The sequence below is a fragment of the Melospiza georgiana genome, chromosome 21 (assembly GCF_028018845.1).
Source record: "Melospiza georgiana isolate bMelGeo1 chromosome 21, bMelGeo1.pri, whole genome shotgun sequence".
Taxonomy (NCBI): Eukaryota; Metazoa; Chordata; class Aves; order Passeriformes; family Passerellidae; genus Melospiza; species Melospiza georgiana.
Window position 1 is genome coordinate 295309 of NC_080450.1, and position 24625 is coordinate 319933.

Sequence of the window (24625 nt, forward strand, 5' to 3'; positions counted from 1 at the left end):
AAATATCTTCCTTGAACTTGTCCAAATTTCTCTCAAATCAGTACATCCTTTCAGTATATGGCACCCCGTGACAAGGAAGTCTGCGCCTCAGTTTTCTGACACACAAACAACCACCTTCTTCCATCTATTCTAGCTCCTGCTTGCCTCACTCGATGCCATTCACTCACACTCAAGAACTCAATGCATTCCAGCTTCTCCTTGGCACGTAATTCCCTTTCCAGTCACAGCTTTTACAGACTGGCAAGTCCTGACCTATTCAGTCTTTCTTTGGACGGGAGACATTGCAGATCTCTGATGAACCTCACTCCCCTTCTCTGCACCTTCACCAGTTCCTTCTGAAGATGTGAGACCAGATCTGGATGTTATTCAGACAAACCCTGGTCCCTACACAGCAATGTTCTCTATTTTGTTCTGAATACTTCACTTTTGGAAGGAGGTTGTTTTTGATTTGACTGCTATTCAGTAATGAGCTGATGATTTCACCACCTTTGCTGCAAAGCCATAATGATCAATGCAAGAGCTCACTGAGCTGCCTCAAATTACTTTCCCTGCACATCGTCACATTTATCTACGTAGAGCTAGCTGGGTAAGCCAAAAATGCTTAACTAATGCGATAGTAATCTCTTTGTAATGTCATGTTACAATCCCTAAAAAATATTCTAAGGATGAGATTTTACTTGCTTTCCACATTTGGCAAGTAATTGTACAGATTCTGTATAGTTAAGATTGTGCTTAAAAACTCCATTTTACTTTAATTACACCCAAATTCTCAACTTAACCACCAGTCTAATTTGACTATGGTGTGATTACATGTGGCATGAATAAAAACATATCTTTAATTAGGTTTAGATTTGACCCTTTATCTTAGTAGGATGTTACTCCTCTTTCATGGTGACAGAGAAGATATGAGAAATGAGAAAAAATATTTTCCTTAAAACAGTCCATTTGCAAAGAATTTTCCACTTTTGAGCACAGCATCTTGAGCAGTCCCAGTTCTGTATCTAAGCCAAGGCTTTTGCACCTTTGCTATGTGCCACAGCAAGCACTGCAATCCATGGAAAGCCACTGCAGACTGGAGATGTCTGACACTAAAATCGATCTGGTTCCTCACAAAGCTGTGATTTCTAATGAAGTCTCTAAGACTGGGCTGTAAGGCACCTCCAAGTCTTCAAAGAACACTAATTTAACATGTGTTCATGTCTCAGGGAGCTGCCACGAAGAATGAATTTCACAGTAAATGTCACAACTAGGAAACCGGGAAATTGCCACACGGATAACAAGCACCAGTAATGGTGCCAGGTACAGAACAAAGGCTTTAACACAGCAAATTAAACAAAATTCCTGCCAAAAGGTTTCTTATTTCAAAGACAACGAGATGCAATTATCCCTGTGGTGCTTTACTGAAAAAGTCATGTTTCAGGAGACATCCAGAAAAACATGAGATGGGCACTGAGAAAGAGAAAATAGAAGAACAGAACTGCAGGATGGGGGAGGCAGGCAAGGAGTAAACAGAGGTGAGTAGAGGATTTAGAAGATTTTAGAAAACAGACCAAGGTGAACAAGGGAAACCAGAACCAGCATCAGAAGATCAACAGGAAGCAGATACAGGTCTGAATATTCAATCATCTAAAAGCATCTGCATGTGTATTTCTTCTACATGGCCTGGTCACAAGTTGTGGAACTTGGAAAACTCCATGGCAAACAACTTCCAAGGCATGCTAATCACTACCTAACTCACCATGCTGCCTGAAAATTCCCTTTCTCTATTCGTCTCCCCACCCCAGCCTTTCTGCTCCCTCAGGGGCATCAAACAAGAATTCTCACTGCTGCTGCATGAGCCCTTACTCTGAAGAATCTCTGGTGCACCAGTCTGGAATGGTCCATGCAGTTCTGAATGACAGAACATTTTAAATATTGTGAGTTTAGGGTAAAGTCACATCTAGTCCTAATGTAGGTGTGTGATCTACACGGCCAACAGTCTCGGGCTAGGGACATCAAGACCACCTTATTGGACACTTGCAAAAAGTCTCCAGGAATCTGTATTTGAAAACCTGTATTTCAGTGTTTTCAGAGAAAAATTACAGAAGAGAATGTGTATCCTTCAGTGCACATTGACTCTCACATAGTGATTTCAAAGAAGTCAGATTTTTGTCTAATATGGCCACTAGCTCCCACTGCAGCAATTGAAAACAGTTCCCTGTCCACACTGAGTCTCATCTGTTACTATCCTAGTCCAGCTACAGATAAAGCACACTGAGCACAGCTCAGCTCTCACAATAACATTCCAGGTTAACTGCAGAGTGTACCAAACAATGGGAATCCCCAGCCCTGCCCAGCATGCCTCTGCCTATTGCTGCACAAGGTGGACCTCTTCTGGTGAAGAGCTTGTGCTCCAAAACACCTGGTTCCACTAGCCTTGGCTGAGCAGAAGCCTACAGCATTACCCAGCATCTTCTAAAAGTAAATAAAGCCTGAGGCAGGGGTAAGGGGAGCACAAAGCAGAGAGAATCAGAGCCCATGTGTGAGTCCTTACCTCAAACAGCGTCAGACTTTCATCGTTCAAGATGATTCTGGGAGGTGCAACAACTGAAGTTAAAAAACAAGTTATAAAACACCTAGCAACCAGAACATTAAACATAGGTATGGGAGGCATCCCTGCTCTCTGAAGGAGTGACACATTCACATGTCCACAGAGGCTGCTTCTCAGGCAGAAGCATAACATGGCTAAGGGAGCGGGTTACACCTTCTTTGCACTGTGAAGTGTGTTTTAGGGAAGGCATTCCCTTCCAGGTCATCCCTCAGGCATCAACATCCCACAGCTAGAAACAGGCTTTATAAAGTAAGGCCAAATATTACCAACAGCACTCACATAAGTAAAATGGCAACTCTGCACTGGCAAGGTGGCTTCTTACAAAGTCTCTCAAAATGCCAACTGTGGAAAAAGCAGAGAAAGGTTTGCTAAATTACATTTGGTTCTTCAAATGTTGGGCAAGAAGACTAACTTGTAACAGCAGAAATGTCTTCTAGAAGGTATGGAGATTGCCTTTTATTCCAAAGTACACAACTGCTCTCACAAATTTCTTGTAGAAAAAACAAACAAATCACTTTGATGTGCTGGTCCGTTGGAAAAATCTAAGGATGCCTACAAAATTCTCAAAAAACTTTGTGCAGGTAACCATGGCTGACAGCTGAGAATAAGAGGATCTCCAGTAATAACAGTAAGAGCTACTTGGTGCATGGTCTGATTGCCTTTTGAGAACTGACAGAACCATAAAGGTACATCCTCTCTTAGTAGAGTTGAAGTTCATTTTTTTAACTCCTTCCTGCTTTTTGGGGTAGATTTTGGCTTGGGGAAGGGGGTGAAAGACATTTTACACACTAAGTCAGAGGAAGTCTCCAAATGCATCCCAGTAACACATCATTTAGACACAAACAAGGGGATAGCAAGTGGGACAGCTTCCTGTCTACACAAGGACAAGCATCTTGCCATCTCCACCAAGTGGGCTAGCTAACTTAACTAGCCCAAAGTCCCTTCTTAGTCCGTTCAGGGCCCTACAATGACAGTGTAACTACCTTCTGCTGCTTCTTCAGAGCAGCTTTACTTTGCCAGGCAACAGTGTGACCTGTTCAGACACACTCTCATTGTGTGATTGGTTGATCTTACCAGTCTCAGTGGGATGGAAGCAGCCTTGCAGAACGTGGCGGTCTGGAAAATGAACTCTCACCACCACCTGAAGCAAAGACAATGCCCATCAGAACAGTGGTTCATCACTGCTCTGTAACACCTGTCCTTGGCTTAGAATCTGCAAGTTGTTTATTTGTTGGTTTTCTTTAATGGGGAGATCTGAGGTATTTACAGGGACAGAAGTGCAACCTGGCTAACAGTGCTGTGCAGCTCCTCAGGGAACAATGGCTCTCTGCCTTTCAGAGGGGGCACAAGAGCTCAATATGTGATGTAAAACGCAGCAGCACTTGCTCAGAGAGTAGGAGCTCCCTGTGCTAAATGATGCACCAACAACAAAGACAGACCCTCATGGACAGGTGCAGACAGCCCACTGGCATCCCAATGCCTCCACAGCAGTAGGAACCCTCCTGACGTACCCCTGACCTTTGCACCTCCACCTTGGTCAGAAAGCACCTCACTAGGAACTGCACAGGGATCAGAGTTAGAGAGTAAAATAAACCCAACCTGTAACATTGAATCATTTCACTTTCAATGAGTTTCTAACAAAATGTCTACAGAGAGCAGGCAGGAAGGTTCAGTGATACAGACTGATGTGTTCAAAACAGAAAGGTTTTGAGACATCTGAAACAGAACAGAAGCAACTCTACTGCCTGTCACTCAACCAGTGACATATTACCATATTACAGTACAGCTGTTTTCACATGGCACTCCTGTTATGCAAGTCCCAGAAACAGTTAATAGGGATGGGAATTTGAAAAGTCTCACAACTGAATCCCAAGGTACTCAATCCCCGAGTCTGGGATAGCTAGAGGAAGTGGAAAATGAACAAATACTACCTTGGGGTAACGCTCCAACTTCTCCTTCTGCTGGGACTCCCTCAAGGACTTTGTCATCAGTGGAGCTTCTTCCAGGCGTTTCCTACAGACATGGGAAGAAGGCAAGTTGTCTGTAATTTTACAATGTATTTTTACTTTATTAAGCTAGCACAAGACCCAAGCAGGGCTGATGAGAACAGATTAACTGTTCAATGAATCTCTCACACCATTTTCCCTACTTCCTGAAACTACTGAGCATCAGCAACAATACTATATAAAATTACTTTTATTGTACAAGTTCATGACAGCAGATGCAAAAAAAGATTCTAAGAGGACAGGAAAGTCTGCTTAGACTACTCAAGAAGAGGTGGACTTATTAATCCAATAAACCAGAGACTAGGGTTGGACATTATTACTCCACAGGGGCAGAAGAGCTACTGAACTTGAAAAACAATGCCAGCACAAAAAATTAATATGTATTAATTAGCAACAAGGAAAAAGATGAAAAGTTTCAGATCATTCAAGAACTGGCACTGTAGACTTCTATTAAAATAAGTAGTGGGTACAAAATAAAAGTCTACTTGTATTTAAGAGGAAACAATAAATGTAAGAAAATAATTACATATTTTCCCATAAGCAAAGAAACTAGCTCAGACCCAAGATATCCTATGCTCAGCTTCAGGACATTTTCTTTGTATCCAAGTAACTGATGTGTAACTTGCCCTTATTTTTTTCCCTGGCTGTAAGGGGAAAGCATCAGCAAATTTGGAAATTGGGTCTTTTTGGGGGGCCTGTATTCCAGTAATCCTCAACCAAATGACTCTACATTTGTACCACTAAATACTCCAGACCCACAAACAGCAGAGCAATTTTCAGGCCATATTCTGTGTACTCAGTGGCCTGTGGGAAAAAAATCAACTCTAAGTAAAAAGTTCAATTTGGACTTGGCTATAGCATAAAAGAGACTGCTTCACAGTCCTGGAGAGTTATTGCAATGTTTAAAGGAATGCTTTGACCCACTTGAAACTAAATACATTCATGAAATTAATTTCTTCAAGAAACATGCAGACAGCAAAATGGTGCTGTGACAGGAAGGGCAGTTTATCTTGATCTGAGTTTTTACTGAACTGAAGTCTGATGAAGTAAAATCATGAATAATTGAAAGCAAGCTACCTGAACAGTGTGTGTGTGTGTGTGTGTGTGTGTGTGTGTGTGTGTGTGTGTATGCCTCTTCCAAACATTCTCAGGTCTTGCTTGTGGCTAAGTTGGTCTTTCTGATAAGGTCTAATAAAAGGCTAATTCAGTTACTTAGAAGATAAGGTGTTTCTTACACCTTCTGCTGATCACTGTCACTCCACTCAACAACAGGACACACTCACAGCAGAAAGGGAACTTGCCTCTCATTCTGCAGCTGTGCCAAACGTTTCCGTACATCATCCACTGTGACTTCAAAAAATTCATCAGGAAGCTCTTCTGGGCCATCAGAAATTTGTTCCAGTAGGTCTAGGTGACATATAAGGGGCTCACGTTCTACAAGCTACAGAAAAAAATGAGCTCCAATTACTTTTAAATGCATTGCTCTGCTTATCTTATAAGGTTCCTGAAAAAGAGTAACAGGACAGTATTTACAAACTGTCTTTTGACCTGTTCAGCTCTCTGAACTAAACCACTGCAGGGTTTCGTTGCACACCTTTTGAAATTTTATCCTGGTTTCTCATGTGCAGAAAGATCCCTTAAACAGTAAAACTCTTGTTTTGCACTTACAAAGTGAGAGATCAGCCTTTGCTGCAACCAGAGCACACAGATGCAGGAGAGCAGTTCTCCCTGGACATCAGCTGCAACAAAGGTACTTAAAGCATTTACTGGCCACCTGCCCTACACAGCAGAGCTGCGAGCAGGCACTCCAAGCTGCACTCCTCCTCACCTGCCCAGGGCACAGAAAGCCTGGCTGCCTGCTCCCCCAGCCTCCCGAGCCCAGAGCTGGGTGTCACGATGGCAAACCTTCCAGCGCAACTGGGCCTAGCCTACAGCTGTGGGTGCAGTTATGAAACACCCGAAACAAAACAAGCCAATACCCACGATCCCCTAAAAAACCCAAACTGGAGCCCCAACCACTGAGATCAAGAGCATTTGCCATCTCTGCAGGCAGCAGGACTTTAATGGATCCCTCCCCAGGAAAGGTTATGTGCTGGCTACTCTCTCTTTTGCCCAAAGCAGCAGCTGTGCCTGTGTGAATACAAACCACGACCAGAGTCAAGCAATCGAGAGGCAGTTACATCTCCTGGATCTCAAACAAGTCAAACTTTCTAAATTCCAAAACTGTTTAAAGGAACAAAGCTTGCAAACAGAGAACAGCATACTGAAGGCTACAGGAGATGCAGGGAGGACACAGCTCATGGCTGAAGAGGCTCACAGGAACAAAAATTTTGGTAGTTAATCCAGCATTTCTTCCTAGTCAGCTGCCAGCTTAACAATGCCACAGGCTCTGTGAATGAACCCACAGCCCATTTCTTCTCCCCTCATTCTCTCATACACTCTTTCCAATCCTAATTAACACCCAGATGTCCTCCCTCCATCCACTCACCCCTCCCCCAGGCACTGGCCACTTGGGAACAGGAGTCTTCTCAATTGTCTAAAGCACAACACAAATTACAAGGCAATGTTCACTCTACTTGTGGGCACTAAAGGGTAATTTGAGAAATTAAAAGATGGAGGTTGTGTGGGTGGGACCTTTGGCTACTTTTAGAAAGTTGAGCAGGGTCAGCCCTAACGAGCGGGTACAGGAGCCTGGCTGCAGCTTTCCCCAGGCCCGGGTGGGGTGGGGGTGTCAGTGCTGCAGGAAGGACCCCAAGTGCCCAGGACCATCAGCTGGGAAGCAGGTTGCACCGTGATCCAACCACTGATGCTCCAGCACATCTATGTCAGAGGCCAGAGGAGAATTAATCAGGCCTCCCCAAGAACCCAGTGTATTTTCATTTCCTCAAGCAGGCTTGAGTTTCATTTCATTCTAAACATGTAGTGAAAATAGACGTTTTCTGAACAAGCCCAAACCCAAAAGACTGAGGAGGTATATCCTATGGCGTGTTGTGAAGGGTGCAAGGATACGATGGAGAGAACTCAAAGTATCCAGACTCTGCATTAGCAAATCCTAAAGTTACCATTTAGTATTGGCTCTAACAAGGACTTTAGTTAATCCCAACAGCAGTGGGATTCCAAAGGGAAAGAGCCAGCCCCCATCCAAATTACGGTGACAGTTAATGGCATCTGCCAAGGCACTGGGAACCCAAGATGGCACAAGGCAGACATATATTCCAGTCCTAAGTGTTCCCTCCTCTTCCTTGCTGTGGGCTCCAACAATCCTAAAGTGCGGACAGAATCCAAAGATTAACTTCTCACAATGATTATGAAAGAGACTCCAGGAATACTAACCCACTTCCCAGCCCACTGCACACAGTGTTTTCCACAATTGTGATAAAAAATAACCATCTCCTGTAACAATAAATGGCCGGATGTTCTACTTTCCATTATGTAAACTGGAGGAAAGCAAGCTGTGCATCTTGGTGTCCTACTTCTTCCAGGAGCCAAAGATGCTGTGCTAAGGTTTGGCATCTTCCTTCTTCAAAGTCTATTCTTCCACCAAGGCTGAAATGTCAGGCACTTTTCCCCATGAGGCTGAAGCTGTATGTTCACAGCAGCATCTACATAAGTGCAGCCTATGTGACAAAGCCAGGTGTCAGGAAGAATGCACTCTGGGGTCACCATCCTGCTCCCAGGGAAGCAGGTAAGCCGAGGAAAACTCTTACGATTTAAGTGAAATAGGGGTCATTGTGCTTTCCACAGCAGCAAGCTCTCCCCAGAGATCCACTTCCTCCCCACCACCTCTGGGAACTCTAATCTCATGCTGAATCTGGTTTAAAGTTACCTTCTAATAATTAACATTCTGACATCAAAGTCAGCTTGCAGCTGTCTGTAAACCATCTTTAGCCCAAGAAACGAAGGGATGCCGGCACAGATTTTATCCAGCCTCTCTTCAGCTTCAAAAACCACACACAGGCAAAGCATTAATGGGAAGATTCTTTTACAAAAATGGACCTTTGATGTTTAAAAATAATTTGTTTTGTTTTGGGTTTTTTTTCCTCAGGACTGAAAAAGGACAAAAAGCAGATGCCATGTGGCTAGCCCTACTTGGCTGTTGCTGCTGGGAGGAGAGTGGAAGATGGCAGGAGTGGAGGAGGGAACAAAATGTAATCAATCAGCAGCAAAAGTACCAGAGATCAAAGGGCTTGAAAGCAGCCGTCAAAATCACATGCTGTTTAACACAAGGACACAACTCCCCCAACAGAATCTGCAGCTGCTTCCCAAGCTGCTCTCAGAGTGGAAGGCGGCTGGCTCCAGAAGTGGTTTGAACTGGACTGCGACTCTGAGAACGACATCGCTTGGTGTGAGTCCTTCAGCCACCAGCACTCAGCCATGCCCAAGAGCTCAGCTACACATCAGCCTGGGCACTCAGCGAAATGATGGAGCTCTGCCTCTCCCACCAGTGCACAGACAAGTGTGGGCAACAAACCCCTGCACTTCTTCTCTCTTCCCAGACGCAGCACAAACTCCTCCTTTCCAAACCCCTCATAGACAAGAGTGCAACTGAAGCAAGCAACACATGAGACTGGACAAATCACCCAGCCTACTGTTTAATTCTCCATGTTAAGGGTCTGCTCCAAAAGGTTAAATAATACTGATTAGACAGACCCAAACATGCTTCTAATACACTCAAATATTCACCGCTGCAGGTTGGCATGGCCTCTTTCTGCTACTTGTGCAGTTCACAGCTGCTCCAGAGTCCTTCCACGGTCTGGCTTCTGCTCCTCAACAATTCAGAACTCATCAAAAATAGGCTGCAACCACAGAGAAGTCAACTAAGGTAGAGTCTCTACATCAACGTGAAAGCATCCACAGTCTTGCTAAATTCCTCCTGGACTAAGCTCCCTTTGAAGCTCCCCAGGCATCCTTTCTTTCTACTTATAGCTTTCTATTGTTCAATCCTGGCTGGATCAGACCAGAGGAGATTCAAACCTCCAACTCTAGGAGGTACCAAAGAGTCAGAAACAACAAAGGGGATCTGTGACATGAAAGCTGGCCAGTGATGAGCCAAAGGAGCAAGAAAAGAGCTGCTCACTGAGAATCCAGAATGGGAAACTCTCAGTGCATAATAACAAGGAGTAAATTATTAATTAAATGGCTCCTGTACTTCATGCTACGCTACTTGCCAGACATACCCAACCTTCCTGAAGGCATTCAATTCCATACAGCTGGCCTGCACAAAACACACTTCAATGTCATTCCCAGGTGACTCTGGGATGGCATCACAGCACTTTTCAGCCATCAGTTCTGGTATCTCAACATGGGCTCAAGCACTATTCAGTTTTAACAAACACAGTTTTATTTCAGAGACCCAACAATGGTGAGATGTGCAATCTGTCCCTCTGGGAGATAGAGACAGGCAGACTACTTCAGAGGCAAGATATTTTAGATTAAGACAAAAACTACTTCTATAAGCAAGGAGAAGGACAAAAGGAAAAGGATGGAAGGTTTCTGCTTCATCTGCAATACAAAGAAAATTAAGTCACAGGGTCAGGTAACAAAGTGGCCATTTGTTAATGAAATCTGTGGCACTGAGGTGCAGGATCTTCTGGACTGTGATTTAATGCAGCTGTGTTGTCTCTATTGCCTAACTCTGGACAGCAAATTCTTAAACTCAAATCCTTCCTACTTCCTTTCTGAACTCAAGACAGAACTGTGTGTCATTAAGGCACCTAATTCTGTGACACAGGGAAAAAGTCCTAAATCTGGAAACATCTTTTTCCTCATGGGAGTGCAGCCTCAGGCAAGGCAGGATATAAGAAAAGCCCTCGTTGCCCAAACTGCAAATACATTTTCCCTTACCTGTTCTTGCTCCTTTCGCAGTTCTTGGCTGTTCTTAGACTTCTTTGGCTTAGAAGGACCTCCAGGGCTCAAAAAAGTTGTTGGCAGCTTTGAAGATGGTACAGCTACAGGAGAGTCCCCCAGATGCTCTCCCTCTCCAAAAAAAGGGCCAAACGGGGTAGGCTCAGGCTCTGGGAAACGCTGCAGCTCCTCCAAGCTAGCATGAGAATCTTTAATCGAGTCTTGCTTGTGTGTGCAGCTGTTTAAAGATACAGCCACATCCCTGTGCTCCAAGTCCTTTGGAAATGTGTTTTCTTGAGGTAGTGGCACATCCATTGCTTCTTCCATGGAGCCTTGCCTCACTGTTGGCTCATTACAAGGCACCGTGGCACCCTCCCCACCAGATGAACTGCATTTCTTCATGACAACTCTTGAAGAAGACACCAAAAGGAATAAAAATAAAATCATAATCCTAGGACTGCTGCCCTCTCTATTCTTCATGTTTCCATGACACAAAGACAACATCTGACTCAAATACACCCTGATTTATTAACTTTCTTCTTCCAGGTCCTTACAGAGAACAAGCTCCAATTACTGTGAAGTGTGGGGTAGAGGGCCAGGGGGTTGTGCAGAATAACAGAACAGGGATCCACTCCTCTGCAAGAAAACTGCCTTCTAGAGAAAATCAGTAGGCAGTTGGAAAGCACAGCCTTCTAATCACTCCTGCCTTCTGTATATACCACAAAGAGCTGGTCAGGAGATCACAGAAAGGTTGCCCCTGTCCCAAACTCACCCCCCAACAGCCACCAGGGCCTGCAGCAGCTGGGAGTTAAGTGCCTGAGATCCAGAGCAGGGAAGAATGAAGTGGCAGCTGATTACCCTCTCTGAGAGACTTTTAACTTTGAATTGTCTGTTCCACTCAAAGGAGGAAAAAAAAAAAATAAAAAAAGAAACAAACAAACAAGCTCTTTTAATCTGCACATGACCGGTCAGTGCCAGAATCTGCTGCTGTGCAAAGCACATCTGGGCAGCAGTTTGAGATAAACAGGCAAATGCAGTAATTTCTGAATGCCGCAATGTTTTAATTTGGCGTCTTTTCTTGTGACTTTTCTTTTTCTTTCTTTCTTTTGGTACTTGAAACAAAACAAATTCACTATCAGAGTGGAAAGGGAAAATAAAGAGGCCAAACTTTGCTTCTCCCAACCTGATAATGGCATTGCCTCCAATCAGGCCAAGTGATTTCAGTGTTGTCCTCTCCAGGGCATCTTTTCCTGATATCTACAACAAAACCAAAGGAGAGTAGTTACGGCCTCTGATTCCCCAGGAAAGCATGTAAAGCCCTTTACAGAAAGAAATCTGTATCTGAAGAAATACCACACTACACAAGAAACAGGTGAAAACACACTCCTGCAGTTGAAAATCAGACCTGAAATCCATCTGTATCAACTTGTACTGTTTCACCAAATTCACAGTTTATTAAATCATCTCAATGGAAGGTGACCTACATATATTTTCATCCCATACACACATCCAAGTGGGATCCAACTACAGCAAAGCTACTTTTATGTCAGGAGTTAAATGACAGGCAACATCTCAGGGCTGCAAGACAGACGATTTCCTTACATACACCTCCTATCTGTCTGTAATGACCTATTCCAGAATAAAGACGATCTGTCCACAGAGGTCAGTGGGAAGTAAAGGGGACAGCTAGGGAGAGTGAATTCCATAATATCCACATACAAAATATTTAACAAAACATTAATAGCGAAAGATCAAAACAGAGAAAAGCAAATATTTATTAAAATGAAAACACTGTTTTGACTCCAGCTTTAAAAGAAGCTGGAAAGAAAAACACAAATAGGTCATTGAGCTCATTTTATGGGCTCAGAGGTCTCAACGGCACAAGGTTACGTTCCAAGAGAGCTTTTTTCCATACAGACACGTCATGCATTGAAAAGACCAACATTTTTTTACTTCCCCTCTCAAGAAAGTTCAAAAGAAACACTTTCCAGGTTGGAAAGCAGAACTAAGTTTTCTTATGTTTTAGGGACATGAGACAGTTGAGAGGCCTTTGCTGCCTTACCTCATCCCGCATGTAAATACAGACTGGAGACAATTCACCATCCTGTTCCATCAGCTCCCTGCAAGAAAGAGCAAAACACTGCAGCATCTGCAGAACAGCCTACCCCCTCCAAAACCAGCACAGAGTAACACTACAAAGTGAAATCAGCAGGAAACACTGTCCTCTGTTTTTCTCCAGCAATAACCACTACACAGTTCACAGGACTACTATTAGACATTAAGTAAACAATTTGCTTCAATGCATTCACGTAAAATATTGTGCCTTCAGCATCACATAATTTAAACACTATTATTTTGAGATGCAATATTACCAGAAACAAAGTTATGTCAAGGAGTTATGTAGGAAAAGAATCCCTTAAGTAACAGTCAAAATCCACACAGCCGCTGAAGAGTGTGGTTCTGAAGTGACTGTGCATTGCACAGTCTGTCTGCTGCTCTTAGAAAAGCTTGGAACTCCACAAACAGACATGCAATATATCCAGCCAGCAGGGAAAGACCACCTCAGGACACAGGTAGCATTTTCTGTTATGTTAACAGGGAAATCACCTTTTGCACTTTAACAACCTGCATCCCCAGCAGAACTCTGGAGTCTGCATAACCAAACTCAGCCCAGCATGAAGTGACAAAATAAACTGAACTGAGAGGGAGTCAACCAGCCTATGAAGTGGAAAATTAAGGGAAACAGCCATCAAATTCCATGGAAATTCATCAAGGACATTTCAACTGAGACTTAAAACTCAGCTACAATGACATATAAATGAAACCAGAAGCCACTCAGGATCGAGAGAGCCGTTGGAAAATTATGATACTCAATCTTTGAGTAATTCTCAAGAGCCAGAGAACATCAATGGTTTCCAGTTGAAGGATATGAAGGACTAAATCTGTTAAGCAAAAACCACAACTGAGATGTCAGGCTTAATTGTAGCAGTCTATATGCCATCTTGATCAAATGGTTAAAAGCTTGCAACAGCACAGTGGTATGGGACAAGGCGAGACACAATGAAACCCAGAGGTAGAGTAAATCCAAACAGAACAAACTATAAAACCAGTCCTGAGGGTCAGGTCTATTTTAGGAAAGACAGCAGCTGAGAACTGCTTCCAGACCAGTTGCAACATATTCCAGGGAGTTCATAGTACCAAGACTGTAAGACCACTATTTCAGAACACTTCTCCCAGCCACCACAACAAATCCCATTGTGCAGAAAGCAACAGACACACCACAGCATCCAAAATACTATATTCAAGTTTCAGATTATGAAACACAGTTAACTTCAAGGTGAACAATCAAACCAACACTACAATAGGTTTGCCTCCATTTGTGATTCTGCAATTAGTTATTCTCTTTCAGGAACAAAACACACTATACAATGCTCTGCAGGAATCAAGAGATTAAGTTGCTCATACAAAAGAACATTGTCTTGTGATATAAGACCCAGGCTCCAACCTCCCTCACTCCTCTGGCAGCAATACCCGAGGAAATTCCCAAGGCCAATGCCTGATGATGAAAGGCAGAAAAAAAAATCTTGTCTCAATTGGAGAATTGGAACAAAAGATCACCATCAGCACACCATAGCAGGTTACTGCACTCAGACTTCTCCAGACAATCCAGGAAAGATACTCGTTCCCACCTTATTTTCAATAGGATTTGCTTCCAATTAAGATTAGCTGCATCCTGGAGCAATCCTCAATAACAGTGCACAAAAGATAAAGGCCTGATGAGACACAGAGAAACAGTACAGAATCACAGAAAAGGCAGACAGAACAGGCCACGGAACACCAGCTTGAACCTCAAGCTGCTGTCTGTCAGGAAAGCTGGATGACAACCATCTAAGAGAAAAAAGTCTTAGGTGGACTGGAACATGTCCTCACCAAAGACTAATAGAGAGGAAGCCAGTTTGACTTATAGAAAGAACCTAGTTTCATTCACTTTTCCAAAAACCGCTTTCCACTTCAATCCAAGAAATTCTTTGAAGAGTTTTCTAAAAATGTGTGGAAAATATCTGAACCAAATGAATGACCGGTGTAGAAGAAGAAGCGGTGAAGAATTATAATGATTATCAAAGATGTCTCTGAGTCTCTGAATTGCAACTGCTCTATGGAGAACAGCCCATAAAGCTGCTGAAGTTGCAAGCAGGCAAGAGTGGGAGATAGAAATGCAGGATTCTTGCTCACAGGGCAGACAACAGTGTGCTTTCAACCAGCCTCTGCAGTACAGACTCCACACAAAGATCCCCAGAGACTTATTTTTGTCTAACTCTTGGAAGCAGCAGGCTCCTCCTCCAGCTGCTGCTAATCCATTACATGCACCCACTGAGGCAAGCACACACATCAAACATACTGTCCTCTCTTTGATGTGCTGCTCTTCAGAAGGGGAACGGCAAGCAGATTAGATTCCTTCATGTAGTGATCTGACAGGGCCTGTAAACATCTTGTGCAAGGACTGCCGCACGCTGAGAGGAGGAGCAGCCCTACAATAGCTTCCAGACCTTCTTCAGACCCAATTAGCCAAGATGGATGCTGGAAACCCAGGGGAAATTCCAGTGGATTTAGAATACTTCCCCTCACGCACTTAGAGCGGCCAAGCATTCCAGGAAAACGTCTCCAGTTGGAGAGCCCAAGGAAGGATTTCAGCAAACATCAACAACTAGCTGACTAGTTAGTCAACAGAATCAAAACACATTGAACAGTAACTCAGCCCATTAAATCCATACAGATGCCTGTAGATTCAGCTTGTTCTGTGACTAAACCACACACAGCACCTCTGCTGCTTGTTGAACTTAATCAAGATTGTAAAGTCCATCCAAACATCTGAAGTCAGCTTCCAGAGGCCAGAAAAGAGCAGCTGTGTTCTGAAGTTATGAATGCTTAGCACACTGCCGCAGTTAGAAGCTTAAGAAGAGCAACATGTCTATGAGCTAGTAGTATTACAATGAGCTGTAACCAATAAAACCACTTCAAAAGTGCAAAATTATATGAAAAGCTCAAAATTTAAACCAAAGAAACAATCAACTAATATGTGACAAAGCCACACAAAGGTTATTTGTAATTGTCAGTAACTACCACCTTCCACCAGTCCAGCAGTCCCCAAACTGCAACAAGCACTCCTCTCCTCACAGAGAATGTAGTAAGGGACAAGAGGGGACTTAAAACCCTCAGGAAAATGATACCTGTGGTTTTTTCCTACCTCTTTCCTCAATTAAAAGAAAAATAGTTCTTTTATCTCTAGCATTTACATGAATACTGTTCCTTTACTTATGAATAAATGTCACATTGTAGACATGGTCCATGATTAAAAACAGAACGGCTGTCACAGCTTCAAGGCTTCCTCTTCCAAACCATGAAAAATAGAAAAAAAGTGGCTCTCTCAGAGAAGTTTATTAGCTTGTCATTTCAAAACAATACAGCCTTCTAAAATCAAAACTAAAGACAAGAGGTAGCACTCAATGAAGACTAGACTAAAACAAGATTTCTAACCCATGTACATGTTCAATAAATACAGAACCAGAAATTCTTCCATTTAAACAGGATCTAATCAGTCTTTTGAAGATTCCACATTAACCTGCTGAGAGCTCCAGATTTCCTTGAAGAACTTGCACAACAGCAAGTCTCAAAAGCAACAGCAACCCATGTGAAAGAATCCCCTGCACTACAGGGAGCTGCAGCACAGAAATAGTGGGGATGGAGATCATCCAGGCTTGACACACACATCTCTAGCAGCAATCTGACTTCAAATAGATTTGTGTGAAAGGAAGGTGGTGCAACACATCCCAGTATCTTCACAGCTTCAGCAGTTTGTTACCAGTTTATGCCCTGAATCAGAAGTGGTACTCCTGGATTAAAAAACAATAATGAAACTATGGATTGTCAAATACGAAAGAGCAAGGAAAATGCAAACATCTCTGTTATAGGAGAAATCACAATCAAATAAATGTAAATTCTACAAATTTGAAGGATTTAGCTGGGTCACTGTAACAAGTAATTAGTGGCATGCAGAGATCAAAACAAGTATTTTCTCAGTGCATTGCTCACCTGATCTTTGCAAAATGGTTGAGAAGTTCCCACAAGGTCTGTTGACAGAGGAAGGTGTCTTGCAAGCGGGAGCCATCATCTAGTTGTAATGCTATCCGAACCTATAAGAACACCACAATTAATTCATCTGAAAATTGAATGAAAACTTATTTTTCTTCACAACTTTTTAAAATATTTTGGTGTTTCTTGTTCATCAATGCAGGCATTCTGGCCTGAATTCCTGTTCGCTGGGATGAATGGCTCCTGAGTGTGGGGGAGGCCATCCTGGAATACTAACCAGCTTTCAGGGGCCCCTCTCCCCTGCCCTATCTTGAACTGCAACATATTCAGAAAAATGCCAATGCAAACATCCCAAATAATGTGCCATCATGAGCAACAGAGGTGTTCTGCTTTATACCAGGTGAAACTTTACAGTAAGGGTCTTCACAGCTGCATAAAACAAACTCCAATAACCCAGACATGCCTGATGCAGCTGCACCATCTAAAACACCAACACAGAGCTGGTCTACTCCAGCGTCATTTTGCAGAACAACTTCCATGGGACAAAACTGTTCACTTGCATATCCACACACAGAAACAATTAACACATTCCCATCCATCCCTGCTTTACTGAAGACCTAAACAACCGTTAGCAGTCTGAAGGAATGACGTTTGTAACTCACTAATGCTTCCTAACCACCACATTTTGACATACAATTTAAGAGTGAAGTAACAAAAAAATCTCAACAATAATTCTGGTCATTAAATTATCGAGTTCTTGAACACCTGCAGAAAAAGGCAAGAGCCAGCTAGCTGCAGATTTTAACAGATCTTTTCCAACCTGGAATGTGAACATCCACGTACATTATAAGGCACCACACAGTCTTTAGAGAATTGCTCCCCTACTGCTCCCCCACAAAAAAAACCAACCAACCAACCAACCAACCAAACAAACAAACAAAAAAAAAAAACCAAAAAAAAAAGAAAAAACAAAAAAAAAAAAGAAAAAACAAAACAAACAAACAAACAAACAAAAAGACAAAAAACAAAACAAAACAAAACAACAAAAAAAAAAACCAAAAAAAAAAAAAAAAACACCAAGACATTTCTAAAGTGAACACATGCTGGGGTCAGTCCTGAAGAACTTCAAACTCCTGACCGTCCCAAGGGAAAAGTTCAGCAGCCAACCAAGAGATAGACAGGTATCTATTCTCTAGATAATATTCTGCAGAGCACTTTAGGTGTTATCTTAACCTTTTAGAGAATATTCAGCCTTTTCCAGAATGTCTAACTCTCAAGTTTTCCCAATTAGCTCACTTGTCTAAAGAAAAATCACACGAAGTCCTGCAGCCACTAGATACAACCTGGCTTCTCCAGTCAACTTTAGTTTGCAGAAGTCCACAAAAACTGGCCTTATTCCAAAGCCTGAGAAGGACATTAGGCCAAGACAGCCAAAGCCACTTTCTTTCATTCTGTGTTTTCATGTGTCCTTACTAATACTCTCAGTGCAGCCTCTCACCAAGTGCAAGGTGTGTGTGCAAGCATGAGGGCAGGAGCTACAGAGAGGTGGGAAAGTTCCAGTAATTCACTGTGATTTCCATGGAGGAATACATTTGTCATCTGCCTTGGCTCCCACCAGTCCTCACAGGACTACAAATGCTGATCTGCTGGAGACAGGAATTTTTCTGCATAAAGGAAAAATTTATGCAGACAGTGGCATCATCAATAATGAGCTGACAGTACAGTGTCATTTCATCCCACCACTAACACAATCTCCCGGTTTCTCCTACATGGGAGACAAGCTTTAGATTATTCTCAGCTACAGCAGAGCGATGACAGCTGACATCACCATTCTGTAAGAATCCAGGCCAGAAATTCAGACTACCAGTTGCATCAGTTTTTGGGCAACAGTTCAAAGACAAACATGTCACGAAAGTCCTGTTCACTCCATTAGAAAAGTCTCTTCGAAAACCCCAGGTGCTGCTTAGTATTCCAACAACCAGTGCCAATTATCGTCTAAGTTTACAAACATTTAAAAAAGAGGCTGACAGCTTTAACACCAGAGCTGTACTGATGGTGCTCCTGCATCACCCACTATCACAAAGGGAATTTGTTCCATTTTTCACTAAAGAACTGTCTTACAGGAAACAGTATTTTCCACAAGCACAGGCAAATCCAAAAGCTTTCTATTTTTAAAACATCAGATTTGCTGACCAAACTCATGATTTATCAAAACCTGTATTCTGTCTCTAGGGTAACTGCTGTCACTAAAGGAAAGCACACCTACTTCCACACACATAATCTTAATAGAACATACAGTAATAAAAGACACAGAATGAAATTCATCTCAATATTACTGCAGCCAGCTGGCAGGACTGAGTCTGCATCTGAACTGCCACTACATCCCAGTCACACTCATCTGGCTGTTACGGAATTCCCTATTTTTTAACACAAACTCCCTGTGGGAGGGAATTCTTTTTAGTCAGTTGTTCTGTACAAAGTCTTTTCTTACACTGTGAAATTCTCCCAAGTAAAATCTGCTCAAGTTTGTGGGGCAAGGATTCTTTAGGCTCCACTCTTTACATGCACATTTGCTGCATCTTCTCACCTTCATGACAGAGCAACCAGCACTCCCAGGGCAGCCTCACTTCTGTATATTGTGCTGTTGAACTGCAACTAAATAGTAACAGCTTATACTTCTTTTAGCTCTTCTCTTTTGTGATATAATGTAACACTTCCACACTATAACCCCTCTCCTAACAGTGAACAGTCCTTCTTGCCTTTTCTCGCAATATAACTTCAGGGGAAAAAAAAATAAAATCATTTTTTTCCTTCAGTACCTCCCAAACTGGATGCAAATGTCAGACAGTCATCACTGCACCATTTCAAAAGAAAGACTTTTCTCTGGACGAAACCTCCATTCCACCACAACATTTCACTGAAAATTTTAAGCAGATGCTACTGGTTTGTGGTATTTTTTAAAGTAAAGACACTATTTCAAGCACAAATGTCCTTGTACCCCCAAATCAAAAAAAAAGGCATGAGTGCCAAAGCTAAGAACATGGAGGTTTTACAGAGAAAAGTATGAACATCAGGGACCCCCAAAACTACATTACAAAGTGAGCTAAAGCAGAGACTCCAAAGCCTTCTCACACCACAAAGTTCACTGATCAGTTTCTCTCAGTTTCTCTCAGCTAGATTAACTGCCTATAACAAACACCACTAACACTGCTTGGCTGACAGACATTAAGAGATCAGCAGCAAAAGACCTGAAACTTACATGAAAATGGAGAAACTTCCTCTGAGGAAGTTAACAAATAACAGGATTGACTTAGTGACAGACAAATTTCCATTGCCAGGCTACTTAAGTAAGACCACACATCATTTTTACACCACGAAAAGTTCACACTCAGTAACACCTATGCATCGCTTGAAAAGTTAGGCCTATGGCCACAGGGGTATGTATAGAAGATTTTTACACTCCTACAAGTGGCCATAATTTCTAGAGAAAACACTGTCCAAAGGTCCTTTGCAAATAATACTAAATAGGGACATTTGGCCACTGATGAACACAGAACATGTCACTGAAGAATCTAAAGCTGTGTAAACACACCATGAACACCAATGCTGGGAAAGCAGCAAAACAAGATTCTGTAAGAATCTGAGATTTACTCAAAATCCAGAGCTGGACAACAGCAACTGAAACAGAAATTAGGAAAGGGAACTGAATTAGTCGTCACTGATGTTTAACATCTTAGCTATCCATGACCACTAGTTTTTCTCCTCTAGCACAGCTGGTACCCCATGCTCATGCAGACTCTAAGCAAAGACTTTCAGCTACCTAATTACTATTTTCGAAAGCACTGCAACCAGTCTTCAGCCGGCCTCTTGGTCATTAGATCTGATGAGATCCTATCAGCACAACTGCTAACTGAACAAATCAGGTCACATTGTGTAAATGAACATACCGTGGTTCCAGCTCCTGCTCTGCTGGAGACTGGCACCATCTCCAGTTTGGCATTGTTGGGCAGCCTAGCAAATCTCCACTGCAAAGACAGGTCCAACACATTCCTCTGAAACCTGAAGGAGAACACAGCCTATGAGCAATACAAAGTCCAGGTATTGGGCAAGACAATTCCCAGAAGGAATTCAACAAAATCAACAACAGCTATTCTGCACACCAAAGGAGCTGCAGTTCACAGAAGGCACAGAGAAGGGACTCAAATCTATGTTCTTCCTTTAAAGGTTTAAAGAGATAAACAGCAACCAACTACGTAGCCAAGCCTGGTTAAATACCAATGTACTTCCAATGTTTTGTTTTTTGTTTTTTGTTTTTTTTTTTTTTTGTGCTATTCAGACAAACGAGTTGCAATGAAGACACCATAAAAGCGGAGGGTCAAACCCCCAGGTAAGAGGGGAGACGGGCGCTGCTGATCTGTGCTCTGGATGAGGTGCACGCGTGGGTGTCCCGTGGCAGCGGCATGGGGCCTCGCCGTGCGTCCCGGCACCGAAAGGAGCGTGGCACAGGGAAACCGGGGCGAGCCGCCCTGGGCAGAGCTCAGTGCGCGTCCGGGCCCCTCGCACTCCCACCGCCCGCCGCGGGTTCCGCCGGGCCCCGGCCGAGCCGCGGACTCCGGCAGCGCCGGGCCCGGCGCGGAGAGCGGCCGCGGGCGGGGCCTCTCGCACGGCCGGGGCAGCCGGAGCCGGCCCGGCCCCGCGGCGACACTCACTTCAGGCCGTACTCGCCAGGGCTGCCGCCCTGCTTCCTGCAGACCTCCTCGAGGACCTGCGGAGAGAACAGAGGCGTCACGGCCTGCCTGCTGCCCTGCCACCGCCTTCCCCGCAGCCCCCTCGCCCCGCGGACCCACCTGGAGCAGGACCGTGCCGGGCCCCACCCGCACGGTGACCCGCCGCCCGCTGGGCGCCAGCACCGACACCGCGGCGCCGCCCCCGCCCGCCGCCGCCATCTTCCCCTGCCGTGCCAGCCCCGCGCGACCGGGGCGGAGCCGGCCCGGGGCCGTCCCGCTGCCGGCCCGCCCCGCCGCGCCGCGCCCCGACCGCACCGGAGGGGAGGAGGACGGGGGCGCTGGCCCGGCCCGGCCCGGCGGCTGCGGGAGCGAGCGGTGGCGGACGGTCCCGGCCTGGCGGAGCCGGCCCGCGGCGGGACGGGCCGGCGGCTCTGCGGGCGGAGCGGAGCGGAGCGGGGCGGTTCGCCCGGTGCGCGAGGGGGGCTGGCGGCGGCCCCTGGACACGGCGCACGGTGGGCGGCCCGGGCGGCTCCCCCGGCGCTGGGCGGGGGCTGCCCCCGGCCCTGCCCGCCGGGCCGCGCTGGGGGCGGCTCCGGAGCCCCGCGGGGAGCGGGACGGGAGCCAGGCGCACCTCCCGCTGTGGCGGTCGGCGCCTGTGTTGTCCCTTGGGTTTCCAGTGTCGGGATCCTCCCTCAGGGAAATAAAACATTTTCTCGTTTTACCGGGACCCTGGCCGGCAGCGCAGGCGGCGACCCCTCAGCAAGGGCCGGCCGGCCCGGGCATCCCCGGGCAGCGCCGGGGCCAGAAATGCCTTGGGCAGAAGGGTTCGGATCTGCCTCCTAGGCAGTGGCACCGAAAATCCCCGCGCGTACAGGGAAGGCTCTCCTGGGCCAAATAACAGCCCTGGCGAACGCCGCATGTCGCAGGGGAATGGGGACCGTCCCGCCGCCTTCCCAGCGCCGCGGCAGCGTCCCGGCACTGCCACGGCCGGGGCGCCGTTGGTCAGACAAAGCACAGCATCCTGCTGCTCCTGAGACATTTCTTCTGGCAACAAAAGGAGAAAAAAGTTCATTTGGAACCTCGTGGTCAGTGCTGCAAACTCAGATGGTCAGGAGACATGGCTGCAGCCACGGAACCGAAATTATCATACATTTCACAACACACAATTTCCCAGAGACTTTATTTCATTTATGGGTTTTCCCTTCAGTCTCAACATGGCCACTGCATCAAAGGCACTCTTACATTCGATGACAGTCTGTTTAGTTTACTATCATAGAAAGAAAACAAAACAACTCACAAAAAAAAAAAAAAAAAAAAAAAAAAAAAAACGCAAAACAAACAGCAATCAAAACCCAAAACTTTTAGTTAAATAACCAATGGAATTTATTTAGCCTAAGTTGTAACCACATGCCAAATACTTTCTCCTTTCTCTACTTCTTCTATATTTATCCTATATGTTAAGTCTCCACCTCTACCCCAGCACCCACAAAAATGTCTGCTTTGCTTGGCTTATAAAAGAAAAAGATCCTTTCAAGGAAAGACACTTTCATAAAAGATACCACTTGCTTGTGTTAACCATATCAGCCGTGTCAGAGAAGGGAGAAACATGGGAATTTTAGTGATGGAGAGACATCCCCTAGCTTATGGATGCGGACTCCGAAGTCCACCCATCGGGCAGTATCATTGCCATTACATTTATAGAGCCACAGTGTTCAGGATATTTAGTTTTCTACCTTTTCAATTGTGTTATGCTGTAAATATACGTGAAGAGGTGTGAGCATTTAAGGGAAAGATTTTCTCAAAGTTGACACACTTGTCTAAAAAAGGGTGCAACAAATGTCTGATATTCAAGTCAGATAGTCTGACTTCTTAGTCTTTAAAAGACAGAGAGATCCAAAGCTCTACAATTATCTCACGCATAATGAAGATATCCCATTCTTCCACTAATTAATGCTTTTGCTGTAGGCGAATAAGCAATTAAGATGATTTTGTTAACTGCAGTGACTATCCCCTGCTCAGGCAGAGCAGCCATTCCAATCTGAAAGATACACGTTGGGTTTCGTGGCCCAAAACACTGGTCTCATTTCTGGATGGGTGTAGCTCCTATTTGATGTCTGAAGCAGGCAGCTGTTTCATCTTTTGCACCTTTTTTGCATCTGGAAATGACACATCCCTTACAGAAATGTTGCTCCTGTTAAAAAGACACCAATGTAATTTGAGCTGAACATTTCCAAATTGTAGGATTAGAGGTGATTGTGATTATTAATAGTACGTCATAATCATAGAGTTGCATGGAGGAGAAGGGTCACATTTCATACCCAGAGACACTTCTAATCTCAAATATTTATCTGAAATTAGAAGCATCAGGAAAGAAATGGGGGAGGTGATTACAACCTGGAGTCCATTAAAAAGCCACAAAGAAAGAGGATCTCATTTGGGAATGGCTGAAAACACCCTTATATCTGATTTCTGCCACTGTCAGGCTGGAGGATGCCTGCAAATCTACCAGGTAAGCCCCAGCCAAACATCCTCTAAAAAAATTGTCTTAAATTGCATTTTTTTTTTGGTGATTAGAGTGAACACACTGCAGAATGACTTTCCCTAATCCCACTTTTCAGGCAGCTGGTGCCTTGCATTCAATACATAGTCCTGGCACTGTCTGCATCTGCATTGTCACAGGCATACAGGGAATAACACATATATGCTTCTTCAAAAAGTAGCAAAACCTCACCTGCTTTTATTTTTTATTTCTTCTTTCAAAATGAACAGGAAATTAGCTGTGAACATCTAGAAATGTAGTAACAAGCTCCAAAACATGATGCAGGACAAGCTGCTTATCACTGTAACAATAATTCTGGAGTGTTTCAAGAGATGGTTCCTACCAAAGCATCACCCAGCACATCACATCACATCTGTTCCCAGGTTTTAAGAGGGCTCTGCTGCTCTCCTGGAGTTCTTGGCAACCCCTGGCCTCGGGGTCAGGAGGCAGCAGTAGCATGACTGTGTGAAAGCAGGATTCTGTCGGTGAGTGGTGCTGCAGGGGGAGATTTACACAACACCAGAGCCAGGCAATGAGCCAGGGAGCTTGGTCTGAGCCAGGGCTGCAGCGTGGCTCACATCAGGAATGAGAGGTGGCTGTGAAGGGGAACCACACCTGTGGCACAAGCCCTTACACAGGACCCAGGTGTCACCCTCTTGGTACTGGGTTTCCTTGGTAAACATCTAGAGGGCCAGTGCTGGGGCTGCCTTAGTCCTGGCAGGGTGTGAGGGAATTCAGAACTGCCTCATAAGCTTTGGTACGGCATACTCCAACACACTGAACATATGGGGACATATCTCAGGACCTAGTGGAACACATTATGCAGGAC

At 44.5% G+C, this 24625-nt stretch overlaps 1 protein-coding gene across 2 annotated transcripts in view; it reads right to left on the bottom strand.

Moving 5' to 3' along the window:
- ASPSCR1 (ASPSCR1 tether for SLC2A4, UBX domain containing) overlaps nucleotides 1-24625 on the bottom strand; it is a 38277-nt gene that overhangs the window by 10361 nt on the left and 3291 nt on the right. Inside the window, exons 1-12 of one of the 2 annotated variants that reach the window (XM_058038594.1) lie at nucleotides 21378-21476; nucleotides 21240-21295; nucleotides 20478-20589; nucleotides 16531-16631; nucleotides 12503-12560; nucleotides 11624-11697; nucleotides 10441-10849; nucleotides 5898-6037; nucleotides 4522-4603; nucleotides 3665-3731; nucleotides 2870-2932; nucleotides 2534-2586 (exon numbers count right to left, since the gene is read on the bottom strand). In XM_058038594.1, the coding sequence (XP_057894577.1) occupies nucleotides 2534-2586; nucleotides 2870-2932; nucleotides 3665-3731; nucleotides 4522-4603; nucleotides 5898-6037; nucleotides 10441-10849; nucleotides 11624-11697; nucleotides 12503-12560; nucleotides 16531-16631; nucleotides 20478-20589; nucleotides 21240-21295; nucleotides 21378-21476 (1314 nt within the window). Of the gene's footprint in view, nucleotides 1-2533; nucleotides 2587-2869; nucleotides 2933-3664; nucleotides 3732-4521; nucleotides 4604-5897; nucleotides 6038-10440; nucleotides 10850-11623; nucleotides 11698-12502; nucleotides 12561-16530; nucleotides 16632-20477; nucleotides 20590-21239; nucleotides 21296-21377; nucleotides 21477-24625 lie in introns of those variants that run through there. The other variant, XM_058038595.1, reaches the window with a different exon arrangement.